The sequence below is a fragment of the Crocuta crocuta genome, unplaced genomic scaffold, assembly GCF_008692635.1.
Source record: "Crocuta crocuta isolate KB4526 unplaced genomic scaffold, BGI_CrCroc_1.0 scaffold340, whole genome shotgun sequence".
NCBI classification, from domain to species: domain Eukaryota; kingdom Metazoa; phylum Chordata; class Mammalia; order Carnivora; family Hyaenidae; genus Crocuta; species Crocuta crocuta.
Window position 1 is genome coordinate 3,326,321 of NW_027530642.1, and position 12,650 is coordinate 3,338,970.

General features: G+C 55.3%; 1 protein-coding gene across 1 annotated transcript in view; it reads right to left on the reverse strand.

Annotated features, from left to right (window-relative positions):
• Positions 1-7,368: 7,368 nt before the first annotated feature.
• CDX1 (caudal type homeobox 1) overlaps positions 7,369-12,650 on the reverse strand; it is a 15,846-nt gene continuing 10,564 nt past the window's right edge. The window contains exons 2-3 of the mRNA XM_077769054.1: positions 8,129-8,274; positions 7,369-7,569 (exon numbers count right to left, since the gene is read on the reverse strand). Coding sequence (XP_077625180.1) covers positions 7,369-7,569; positions 8,129-8,274 — 347 coding nt within the window. The remainder of the gene's footprint in view (positions 7,570-8,128; positions 8,275-12,650) is intronic.

Consider the following 12,650-nt stretch of genomic DNA (forward strand, 5'->3'; position numbering starts at 1 on the left):
TTCATCCTTGTGCAGATGAAGAGACTGAGTTTCGGGAAGGAAACAGGTGAGCCCAAGGTCAAATAGCAAGGGCAGCGTACGACCTGAACCTACACCCCCTGACTTTCAGCCGAGTGCTCATCTCTGAACACTGCTGTTGCTTTGCTGGGACCTGACATTCTTCACCCCCTGCCCCATTCACCTTGAGACCAAGGGAGGGGACACAGAGGCCAGGTGGCCCCACCCGTGCCCTGTTGGTCCGAGGTTCCTGAACCCGTCTTTAGGAAAGCAGCTAGCTGTGTGCCTCTCCCCCAGGTCTGTTTCTCCCTTGTCTATAAAGTGGGGAGAGTGAGGCCTAGCCCCCAGAATTTTTGGAGCATTACATGAGATAAGGCTTTACAGAATATTACTATTTACGTACTGTGTGGTCTGGTGGCAACAGAGAGGGGAGGAAGGGAAAGGGGAGAGAGTAGGAAGATGGACAAGAATGGGGGACAGGCCCCAAGAAGACCCAAGGGACCACCAATGGCCCCAGGAAGTCACTCATGTCAGCGAATAGCAAAGCTCCACTTACCACAGCGGTTCCCCACCCAGCTGCAGGGGCGCAGAGCGTGAACTGNCACCTACCAGCCCCTGGGGAGTCACCACATCCCCCACCCCCGACTCAGGGACAGTGGCACCTGCTCTGGTGCCTTAACACTGGAGCTGGATCAGCATATGATAGTCCAGGTTAGACAACGGGCTTGCCCAAAGTCACAGGGTAAGTGGCATCTGCAGAAATAGTGCCCAGGAGTTCTGACTCCTGGGCGAGGACTGATTCTTTTAAGCCCAAAGCGAGAAAACTTGACCCAACGCGGGCTACTTGGCTGGGAGGTCCAACTCCACAGGGGGACCCGGGGAGGGGCTGAGGACGCGGGCCTTGGGCTCCAGGAACACAGGTTTGTCCTTCTCTGTGGTGCCAGCTTCCACCCCACCCCCATATCCCTTCNGAAGCAGGTGGCGGACACCCGCAGGGCAGAAGCACGGGCTGGAAAGATAGCGTCCCCTGCTGGCTCTCCGCGGCTGCTTCAGTGTAGAGCGCACGTATGAGGACCAGGGCGGCTCCCCGCCCCCCATCCCTGAAATCAGTGCAGCTCAAGGCTGGCCCTCCGCTATTCTTACATCCCCAACCCCAGTCAGCCCCTGGAGGAAACTGGTGGGGGACTGGGGAGGGGCGGGCGCCTGGCCCCAGCCGCCTCACCCCTGGCCTCCTGGGGCTGCAGACNCCGCGTATGCACCCAGACAGACGGCTGGCTGACGGACGGACAGCCGAGGTATGCGCGCGCCCCCGCACGCAGAGCTGCGGATTGGAGGGGCCGCGAGCGCGGGAGGAGGGGGGTCGCGACGGAAACCCTCGGAGGGATGGAGGCCCCGGCCACCACCGCCTCCTGCGTGACCTTGGGCAAGTAACCTGCCCTCTCTGGGCCTTCCTTTCCCAGTTGGGCAGCGAGAGGCAGGCCACGTGCATGGACACTAACAGCCGGGTTTTAGGTTCCAGGGACCCAGTGCCCCCTCTTTGCTGTGTGACCTTGCCTACATTACTTAAGCTTGCCGTGCTGTCTCTTCATCCGGAGAATGGGGTTAAGAATCTTCCCTCCCTTACAGTGATGCGAGGAATCCAGGGAGACTGGCATAGAAAACATGCCTGGCACATAGTAGGGGCTCAGCTGACCTGTACTGACTGACTATAGGTTTCCAGCTTCTTCTGCCAACTAAAGGAACAGCGGCCATGAATCAGATATTTTCCAATCACCCACTCTACCTGCATTTATTGTGCCGGATGCTGGGCTAGGTCCTATTATCTCCACACAGTGACCCGAGAGACAGACGGTGCCATCCCTAGTTTACAGATGAGGAAACTGAAGCGGAGAGGTTGAGTCAAGGTCACAGAGCTAGTGAGTGACACCAGTGACAGAGTCAGGCATCATGGACCTTCTGGGCTAGTGGAGGTCTTGAACGTTCCTCCTTTGCCTGGAATGAAAAGATACAGGGAGGTTGGGGCAAGAATAGACAGGGCAAGCATCGCCGTGTTGTACAGATGGCTTGTGACTTTGATCATGAGCCTCTGGGTTCCTCCCACCAGCACTGTGACCTCAGGACTGTTAGAATTTCACATCTCTAAGCCGAGCCATCAGCCACCCCGTGCCTGACTGACCTCCCAGAGCAGCACGAGGGTCCGCGTGGGCTGTGACTGGGATGGGGAATTATTAGCTAGAACATTCGTGTTCATTGCTCTATGGGACTGAACTAGTATAAGCTAGTGGACAGGCATATGCATTACGAACCATGCCCCTTTCACTCAAAGCTGTCCCAGTTCAGACACTAAAGCACAGCGTTTCCCCATCATCAGCCAACATGGAGAGGCCTTTGGGGAAGTGAGGATAATGGTCTGCTGCCTCTCACACCCCTGGAGCCTGGGAGGAGGCAAGACCAGCTGCTCCTTTCTCTAAGCCCGGTCTCAAGGGCAGGCGGGGGGCTCTTCAGATGCAGGACGAAGGAGCCCTTGGCACCTGAATGTGAAGGGAAGGAACACTCATTGAACCCTACTCTGTTCTTGACGAGGGCTTCTATCCAATATCTAATTTGTACTTCTTTCCAACAGCCTGGGAAGACAGGTTTGGGCATCCCCATTTTGCACCCGAGGAACCTGTCTCAGAGGAGAGAAGTCATGTACCCAAGGTCACACAGAGCACAGAAGCTCTGGGATTTGGAGAGAAGCCAAGAAGGCAAAAACCAGCAGCTCCTGAATCCAGGAAGGCCCAGACAGGACCCCCCACCTTCCCTAGGGGCTGTCACCTCTTTTCTTATAGGACAGGCTGCAGCTTTACTGAACTACCCCCTCTCATTGGTATCTGGGTTTCATTAGACCTGGTGTAAGGTCCAGAGAACCACAGGAAGAGAGAATAGAGGGGAAGCATCGACTCAAGAGCCCTGGAAGACTGGCCTCGTTATGGCCTCTTCCCAGTTGCATCTTGCACCCAAGAGCCACCCTTGGGGTGCTGGGAGGGAACAAGACGGGATCTTTACCCTTCCACAAGCAAACACATCGTGGGGTGACCCCTACACATGGGTGGCAGTCACCGAGGCTGCGAGTGCAAATGGATCCATGCTCCCTCTTTTCAGATGGGGAAACCAGGGCCCAGAAAAGGCAGGACTTGCATAATCTCTGCATGAAGTAGAGGCGGGTTGGTCTTGGCATCTAAGATTCTGATCCCACTCAGGCTCTGCCCTCCAGATCACAGCTTTCTGTCACCCTCTGCTCCATCACCACAGTCCTTGTTGGAAAAGTCTGGCTTCATCAAACAAACAAACAAACAAAATCCCAACATCTTCTAGAAGATACTGTCCACATAGGTCAATCTGCCCACTGAAACCTCAGTCTTGTGATCACACAACTGGCCATGAGTCTAGCTACCAAGCGTGTTTGACGGTTACTGCAACTGCCGTCCCCTCTCCCCTCTCCCAGAAGAAGTTTGGTTACTACTTGGCGGTAAGACAGCACTCAGGAATCCCAACCAGGAAACAATCTATCTCCCTTCCCCTCTTCCCACCTCTCTCTCTCTCTCTGTCTCATTTCTCCTGGTCTCACATCAAACCAGAAGTCAAATGGAGATGTGTGCTGATTTAAGGAAAGCGTTAGATGAAAATGTGCTTCCTTTTATTATATGCAGAGATATTTTTAAATGCATATAAATAAACATTTTTAATTTGCTAAAACGTTCAGACTTTATCGCTGGAGAGCATGTGTTTTGTTACACCAGAGAGTGGCGACTGTGAAAAATGAGGAATCAGACTGCTGGTCCATCTGGTATGATTCAGAGAAAAGTGGTTCCGGAGTGGCCGCGCTGGGACAGGATTACCCTCCAAAGCCCCCTCTCCTAGGGCTGCTGTGCTCCCAAGGGTCTGCATCCCACTGGGGGGGCACCTCATCTCCCGGGAGCCAGGCTGGTTTCCTGGGACAGACCCCCATCACGACCTGTTATACCTGCCTGCATACACACATCCCCTGGGAGACAAGAAACCCTTTCTATTTCTAGAGTGGGCTGAGTCCTCCTCTAGAGTGGAGCTGTGGTCCTCCCCACTCCACCCACGCCCATCTCTTGGCAATCGATGGGACTGCTCCCCAGACTGGGGTTCCCAGCACGGCATCAGGGATCTACAGTTTTGGGAAATTGCACCCAAAACATAGCGCTCATGTGTGTGCTTCTGGCTTGCTAGAGGCCATGGCCAGGCCACGGGCCTTCGACGGCTAGGTCAAGCCATATCTGACATTCGTCTGGACCCCCAGTCTCCAGCCACGGGGGCCTCTCCCTGGGGGGAATGAGGGCATACAATTGCTATAGACAAAACAGAAGCCACAGCAGCTCCTAATGATAGGAAAGCTGGAATACCTTTCAGCGCTGGGCTGGCTGCAGGATCTGACAGGACATGAGGAGGTCCCTTTCTTGAGCCACAACGCCCCAGTCTCTGGTGGAACCCTCTGAGGGACAGGGAACTCACTACCTCACAAGGCAGCCCATGGCACTCTTGGAAGTTGTTTTAGATAAAAGTTTCCTTTTTCCCAGAGCTCAAACACCAACGGACATGTGATCAGCCCCACTTGTGGGCCCCACCTAGCCCCCTGACCTTCACCCAGCCTGCCGGGCCTGGCCACTGCCCTCCAGCCAGACAGAGGTTTTCCTGTGGCTGGGGACAGGCTTGCCCTGCCTCATCTTCCAAGCCACCGTCTGTCCTCAGCCTTGGGGGTTGGGGCGGGCCTGCCAGCATCTCGCATTAGGGCACAACAGCCCCATAAGCAGGTGGCTAAATGAGAACACCTGCTCTGTGCTACATTCTGATTGGGTTAAAGTACTTTATTTCCATTTGGCAAACGAGGAGGCCGAGGCTCAGAGAAGTTAAGCAAGTTGCCTGACGTCTCAGAGCTTGGAGGTAGTCACGCTGGAGGCCAGGCCATCTGACAAAACATGCTGGTGACCACGGAGCCACAGCCGAAGCGTGGGCCTCCAGCCCACAGCATCCCCACGCTCCAGAGTGTGTGGTGCTCACTGGGGCACTAGTAGGTGCTAGTAGGGTGCTCCTGGGTAGCAAAGCATGGAGAATGCTGGATTAAAGAAAATTCAAAGGGTTTCTTTGCAGCTGGACATGTCAGAGCCTTTGATGTGTTAATGTGCCCCTGTGACGCTCCCGGAAGGGATGAGTCTGCAGGACTTGGCCAAACTGACTTGACCTGAGCCATTTCCTTTTGGTGAACAAGTGCCTTGGTTTTACAGATGGGGAAATGAGGCTCAGAGAAGAGATGCAGTTACCCCAGGGTCACACAGCAACTGTTTCTGAAGATCAGAAAACTGTATGCACTCGCAGCCAACCACACCTTCCACCAACCCTCTTCCTCTGCTCTGGGAAGCGTAGCCCTTCCCCTGGTCCGGTCCTGTTCCCAGGCCTTAGATGCCCAGCATCTTTGGGGAGGCTGTGAAGTCAGCCAGGCCACCAGCAGGAGGAGACAGACGTGCCTGCTGCTCCGAGGGTCTTGTGTGGGGACTGGCTCCACCTTGCACATTGCTGTCACTTGCCCCAGGAGCAAAGGGCAGGCAGGCAGGCTACGCACACTTTTTATGGCTGGGCCACATCCCAGAACAGTAAACAGAGGAGAAGGCAGCTGGCACCAGAACTTTCCCCAGACCTCTGCCTGCCCCTGGGAGTTGAGATCAGCAGCTTGTCTCTGGAGTTTTAAAAAATTATATTTTAAGTTCATATTGTTAGTATTCTTTTTTATGAGCATGCTGTTCCTTTGTTGGTCTGGCAGCGCCTACCCTTAGGCCTCAATCCAAACATCACCTCCTCCAGGAAGCCTCCCAGACCTTCTGGCATAAGCTGGAAGCCCACTCTGGGCTCCCCGGATGCTCTGTTCCTTTGAGGTCCAGAGCATAGCTCGGACTGGGAACTTTTGTGGGGTGAGGGCTGTGCATTCCGTGGGCTCAGCCATGCCTGCCACATGGGGGTGCCCAATGAGTATCATCCGTTGAAAGAAAAATGTGAGCTGAAAGTATTTGAGGAATTAAAATAAAACCTGATGTTTTGGGTTTGTCTGATGATTCTGCTTATAAAATGGACTTAAAACTTTACATAGTCTCAAGGTGCCTGGGTGGCTCAGTCAGTTAAGTGTCTGACTTCAGCTCAGGTCATGATCGCACGATTTGTGGGTTTGAGCCCCACGTTGGCCTCTGTGCTGACAGCTCAGAGCCTGGAGCCTGCTTTGAGTTCTGTGTCTCCCTTTCTCTCTGCCCCTTCTCAACTCATGCTCTGTCTCTGTATCTCTCTCTCTCTCAAAAATGAATAAACATTAAAACAAAACAAAACCTTTACATAGTCTCATAGACTTAATCTAACAATGTCCTATTTTGATCTGTTTCAAACACATTTTTAAGGTGACCTTGTTACAGGTCTCCAGAGACTGGGGTGGGGGGGGGAGGGGAGGCTGTGCAGTTGGGAGGGAAGGGTGAGGGCGGTTTATTATGCTACGTCAGCATCTTCCTCTAATGCTGTGAAGAATGATTTTTATACATCTTTTGAAAGAGGAAAAAAAAATTTATTCTTGAAGCTGCATCCAAGAGATTCCACTCTATGTGCAACACTTGCCCAGCTGTGAGCTCTGCTTGGTCTGGAGGAAGCCCCAAGGGAGAGCCTAGTGGGGTGGCAGAAACTAGGCAGGTGGATGCTGCCCCCGCCCCGTCCGGAGGCCCCACTGAGAGTGCTAGCGAGGGGTAGGGCTCTGCAGTCCAGAGGGGTCCGTCACCAGAGCCTCTTGCTCCAGCTCCGTCTTGTGGGCTTTGTGCTTTGCATCCAGCCTGGACAGGGGTCAGGACAATTTGTGGTGGTGGGGGGCAGCCAGAGGGGAGCCCTCGGAAGAGGCAGGTGTGAGCTGACCGCATCCCTCCCCACCCCCCATCCCTCCCTCTCCTGTACAGTTAAGGCTAAGCTCTCAGCTCTGCCCCCTTTCTCCAGAGTCAGTGCATTCCCTCCAGGGGCCTCCCACCCTTGAACCTATGGAGGGGGAGGTGGGACCTAGGGACTTATGGCCACTCACCTGGCCCTCTGGGGATTGAGACCTCCCACCCTGGGGTCCCTTACCCGCCTGAGGCCTAGAACGCAGGAGTGGAAATGTCCTTCTCCCACAGACTCACTGGACAGATGGGCCAGGGGATGCAAGGGCTGGGTGGGCGACTTGTCCAAGGTTACCGAGAAGGTCAGTGGCAGGCCTGGGACTCAAACCAAGCCTCCTAGGCCTTAACGGGAGCTACATGCCCAGCATCTGAGTCCCCGGGCCTCCGGCCCCCAAGGCAGGGCAGGGGGCTACGGCAGATACTCCTCCTTAACAGGCACTGGGGAGGAGGCTGCCAGGAGGCTGGCCGAGCTGGGGCCCAGGCCCCCCAGGGGCGGCCCCGCTGCTGTGGGGGCGACTTCGTGGGCTGGCGGTGGGGGCTGCTGCTGCTGCTGCTTCTTCTTGTTCACTTTGCGCTCCTTTGCCCGCCGGTTTTGGAACCAGATCTTCACCTGTGGCATCGGAGGACAGAGATGGGCTAAGTCGGGGGGAGACCAAAAGGCAGAGCAAGAGAAAGAGGGTGGAGAGCCGGGCTCTTATTTCTCCACGTGGGGTGTGTGGCCTCCCTCCTGCACCACCACCCACACTATTCAGGGACTCGGAATACACCCTCCCCTCTAGAACCTGCTCCACAGCCCGAAAGACAACTTTCTCCGTAACCTCCTCTGTCCCCATTTTCTAAGGCCATGCTCTAACACCCCTCGCCCAAGAAGGCTTCCCTGTGCTCCCTCCTCGTGACTTAAACAGGACTCATGATAGGCTGCTGTAGCCTAAAGTTAATCAGATCCCCTAGCCCTCCCCCCGACCCCTGTTAGAGGTCAGGGACAGTGGGTTTTGTCCCAAGTGGAGAGGATTTGGTAACACCTCAGTTTCTGCTATGCTGTGTGACTATGGCCAGAGACTCAACCTCTCTGTTCTCTTCCCTTGACTAAGTCCATAATCTCCCTGACAGCCTAGAGGCCAGACTCCCAGTCCTGCTCCCATGGTTAAGGTGGGGGTACCCACACACACCTGCCGCTCGGTGAGCCCCAGATTGGCGGCCAGCTCCGACTTCCGCCGGATGGTGATGTAACGGCTGTAGTGGAACTCCTTTTCCAGCTCCAGACGTTGGTGGTCGGTGTAGACCACGCGGTACTTGTCCTTGGTCCTGGTCTTACCTGAGAGGCAGAGGGGCCAGGAGAGGAGAGGAGTGTGGGCGGGGCCCCAGGGAGGAAGACATCCAGGCCCCAGAGGGAGCATCCTGAGGCGGGGAAGGACCCAGGGTAACAACCATTCCCCAGGGGTCAGGCTTGGAGACCCCCCACCCGAGAGGCAAGCACTGCTCTCATGCCCATTTGAGGAGGAACTGAGGCTCAGAGAAGGGAAGCAACTTGCTCAGGGTTACACAGCAGGCTGCTGGTGGAGCTGATTGCCGGCTCCTCCGGCTTTAACCCAGCAGTTTCCAGACCCGCAATGGACCCTTGGGGAGCTTGTGAAAAACACAGGCTATCCCTGACTCCGAGACCTGGAAAGCTTGGGGGCAGAGTCTGCATTTTTAACAAGCTCTTCAGGTGGTTCAGATTCAGGACCCTGAGGTCACAGGTACTAACACCAGTGACACAGAGGGGCACCTGGCAGATCAGGCCAGATGGAGACTAATGACGAGTAGCTGCCCCCCTCTCCAGCACATGAGAAGAGTGGGGAAGAGCAACCACAGGCAGAAGCAGAAGCTTGCCGCTCTTTCCTGGGGGAGGGGCGGAGTGCTCCTCAATTCCGGTCAAACGCCTGGCGGCTGCTGGCCCCCAAACCAAACAGAAAGCACTGAGACTGCTGGTGGCCCTGAGGACCTGTCACATACCTCAAAAAGCCCTGGCCTGTGACACCAAGCCCCAAGCTGGGGTTCGCCTGCCCAGAGCCATCCACACTGCTGTGCCTTCTGCTGGCACAGAGCAGTAACTCAGGCTCAGGCTACAGACATTTACTGAGCTCCTGCTGTGGGCCAACCACTGGGGTATACCAGTGAGCAAAACTAGAAAATCCTCCTATTCTCAGGGAAATTAGGTTCTAGTGGAGGGAGTAGACCAAAATAATTTGATACATTAATACTAAGTATTTGATATGTTAATGGATAAGTATTCCAGAGAGAAACAAGGCAGGAAAGAGGACTGGGAATTTGGGGAGGAAAGAGTATGTGATTTTAAATGGATTCCACGAAGGTCTTACTGAGAAAGGGAATTTAAGCAAAGATCTGAAGGAGGCGAGGGAAAGAGTCATGCAGGTATCTGGAGAAGAGGGTTCCAGGAACAGGGAAGAGCAAGTGCAAAGGCCCTGTGGTGGGAGCATGTCTGACCTCCGACATGAGTGAGGAACAGTGGGGAGGCTGGCATAGCCAGAGTGCCGTGAGCAAGGACAGAGGGGCAGGTTGTCCATGGCCTTATAGGCCATGAAAAGGACTCTGAGTTTTACTCAGTCTGGGATGGGAGCCATTGCAGGGTTCTGAGCCCAGGAGACAGGAAGTCTGATGTAGGTTTTAATATGGCTCTGGCTGCTGCATGGAGGACAGATTGGCAAGAGGAAGAGGAAGCACAGATAGGCCTGCAGTAACCCTGGAGAGAGAAGGCTGTGGCTTGGCTTCTCTACAGAGCTCAGCCTGGGGCCAGGAGCTGGATGTAAGGACCGACTGGGGTTAATGTCAGCGCTCTCTTTGGGGCCGGGATCAGAGGTCTGTCTGGAGAGAATATTAAGAGTCATGTTTGGCCTGGGCTGGCGCGGGGGCCTGCCTCAACATCGGTTTCCTTCATAAGAAGCTCAGCACTCGGCTATAAATAGGAGGCACACGCAAGCACTTTCAGACCCACACATGTGTCCCACCAGGGCATGGCGGGTCTTGCAAAACCATCGACCCTGCCCCACATCACCCCGTTGCCCCCACACAGCCTGGTCTTTACCCCCCAGGGTCGCAGCTCTGCCTTTGCCTGTCCCTCAGCACCCCTGCGCCAACCACCCACCCCTCCTCCAGCTCCCGCCCCACGACTAAGCCCACGCAGCTTGGCAGGACAGTCCCGGGGTCCCCAGGAGCCAAATGGTTCTGTGGAAAAAGGGAGATGACAGATGTTTCTGGGCTCTTTTCGGGTTTGCTGCCAGAGCGGCGGAACCGCACTGGACGCTTCCACGCCCGCTGACCTCAGCCCACCACCTGATGTAAGCACGGGACCACTTGGGCCCTCGGCCAGGCCTGGCCCAGGAAAGGGACGAGGGAGTGGATGCTGAGCACTTGGCTCCAGATGGGCCCTGCCTTGGCCTAGAAAATTCAACGCCAACTCAAAAACCGTTCTGCCCAATGCCACCACCCCCAGAGCCCAGCAGAGCGCTGAATCTTCACTGGGCTAAAGCCAGAAGGACTCAGTTTCGTCTCCTCCCATTTTACGGATGAAGACACTGAGCGTTCCAGCAGGTTATACTGGCCTCGTGAGTCCTTCTAGTTCAACCTTCTTGAACAGTCAGGGTCACTGAAGCCTCCCCCCGCCACCCGCCGCCTGCCCTCCGCAAGCGTGGAGTTGCCTAAGGCCGTTTCACCTGGTCTCAAGTCCCACTCCCTGCTCTTGGCCCAACTCCTCACCCCATCAGGCTTAGGGTCCATAGAGCCCCCCCCTCCCCCCCAGAGGTCTCCTAAGCCTTGGCTCAAACAGCAGACCACTGTTGGACTTGTACTTCTGGGAGGGGAGGAGGCAGCCCATGGTGAGGGCAGGCTGCCGAGAGCCCTGGGCTGGGGCTGGACGGTCCACAGGCTGGGTGGGCCCTTGAAAATGCCCAGAACACTCACAGCCTAAAGTGGGGCCGTAGGGCTCCCTTCCCACCCAAACAGCCTGAGGTTTCCAGCAGTGCCTGTTCCTCAGGCACCCAGCACTCACTCCCATTTTTTCTGATGAACAAGTGGGGATCCATCACATCCGACTTCATAGATGGGGGGAAACCGAGGCTCAGAAAGGAGGCTTCTTTGCCGACGGCCATCCTGCCTGGCAGTGGGATAAGGCCACCCACGCTGTAGCTTGACTCGGCCCAGATTTGAGGAGGGGGTGGTACTAGGAGACAGGGCTCGAGCTGCATAAGTACTTCTTTCTAGTGAAGCTGTGAGGGCAGACCCAGCCCCCAGGCCCTGCGGCCTCCTGCCTGGGCCCAGGGGATGGGCTGGTGGGCTCAGGCACCGCCGGCCAACTTCGGCCTAATGGAGCTCTCGAAGGCCACCTTCGCTACTGCTGGGAAAGTGGCTCTGTTCAAGAACAAAACCTCTGGGGTCACACCGCGGTCCCGGAACCACCAGGTCCCCTATGCTGGCCAGGGAGTAAGAACTGGAACAGCCTCCCTGGAGCCCAGCTTGGCAACACCTAGCCTCATCTAACGTGCACACGCCCTGTGGCCCATTAATCCCAAATCCAGGAGCTCATTTCACAGTGCCCAAGGCTATGGCTGCTTTGAAAGGCACAGAGACTAAAAACACTGGATGTGTCTACACCTGGGGGACTTGCTAAATAAGACACGGTACATTCATGAAGAGGAGCATTATATTGGGGGCCTGGGCGGCTCAGTCGGTTAAGCGGCCGACTTCAGCTCAGGTCATGATCTCGAGGTTCGTGGGTTAGAGCCCTGCATCGGGCTCTGTGCTGACAGCTCAGAGCCTGGAGCCTGCTTTGGATTCTGTGTCTCCCTCTCTCTCTGTCTCTCAAAATTAAAACATTAAAAAAAATTATAAAGCTCTCTTCATACCAATATGGAGCAATTTCTAAGATGTACTGAGAAAAAAAACCTAATGGTATGTTACTGTTTTTTGTATAAAAGTGAGGGGACACACACACACACACTCACACATATGTTGTGCCAGTAGAATTCTTTCTAAAAGAATATACAAGCCAATAACAGAGGCTGCCCCTGGAGAGCGAGCCAGAAGCTGTGGGTCCTCAGGAAGGTGAGGAGGCAAGAGTCTTTGGGATGATTCTTTTTCTTTCTTTCCTTCCTTCCTTCCTTGTTCTTTCCCTCCTTTCCTTCCTTCCTTTCTCTCTTATGTTCGTTTTTAAGAGAGAGAGAGAATGAGTGGAGGGGGTGCGGAGAGAGAGAGGACACAGAATCAGAGGCAGGCTCCAGGCTCTGAGCTGTCAGCACAGAGCCTGACACAGGGCTCGAATGCACAAACCTCAAGATCATGACCTGAGCTAAAGTTGGAGGCTGAATCAACTGAGCCACCCAGGTGCCCCTTGTTTGTTCTTTCCCTTCCTTCCTTCCGTCCTCCCTCCCTCCTTCCTTTCTCTCTCTTTTTCTCACCATGTGCGACATGAATTTGTATTTTTAATGACAATCAGGAGCCCTGGGCTCCAGTCCCAGCTCTGGGCCAGAACTCTTGACTACCCCAAGCCACCCTCCCTTCCCCCTCCTGTGAGCCTCGGAGGGAGGGGGCAGGGAGGTGTGTGAGAGCAGCAGGCAGGGAGAGGGCCCCGGGATGAATGATTTACAGGCCCTTGGGATGCTGGGGCTGAGAGGGAAGTCCGGGCTCCTGCAACAG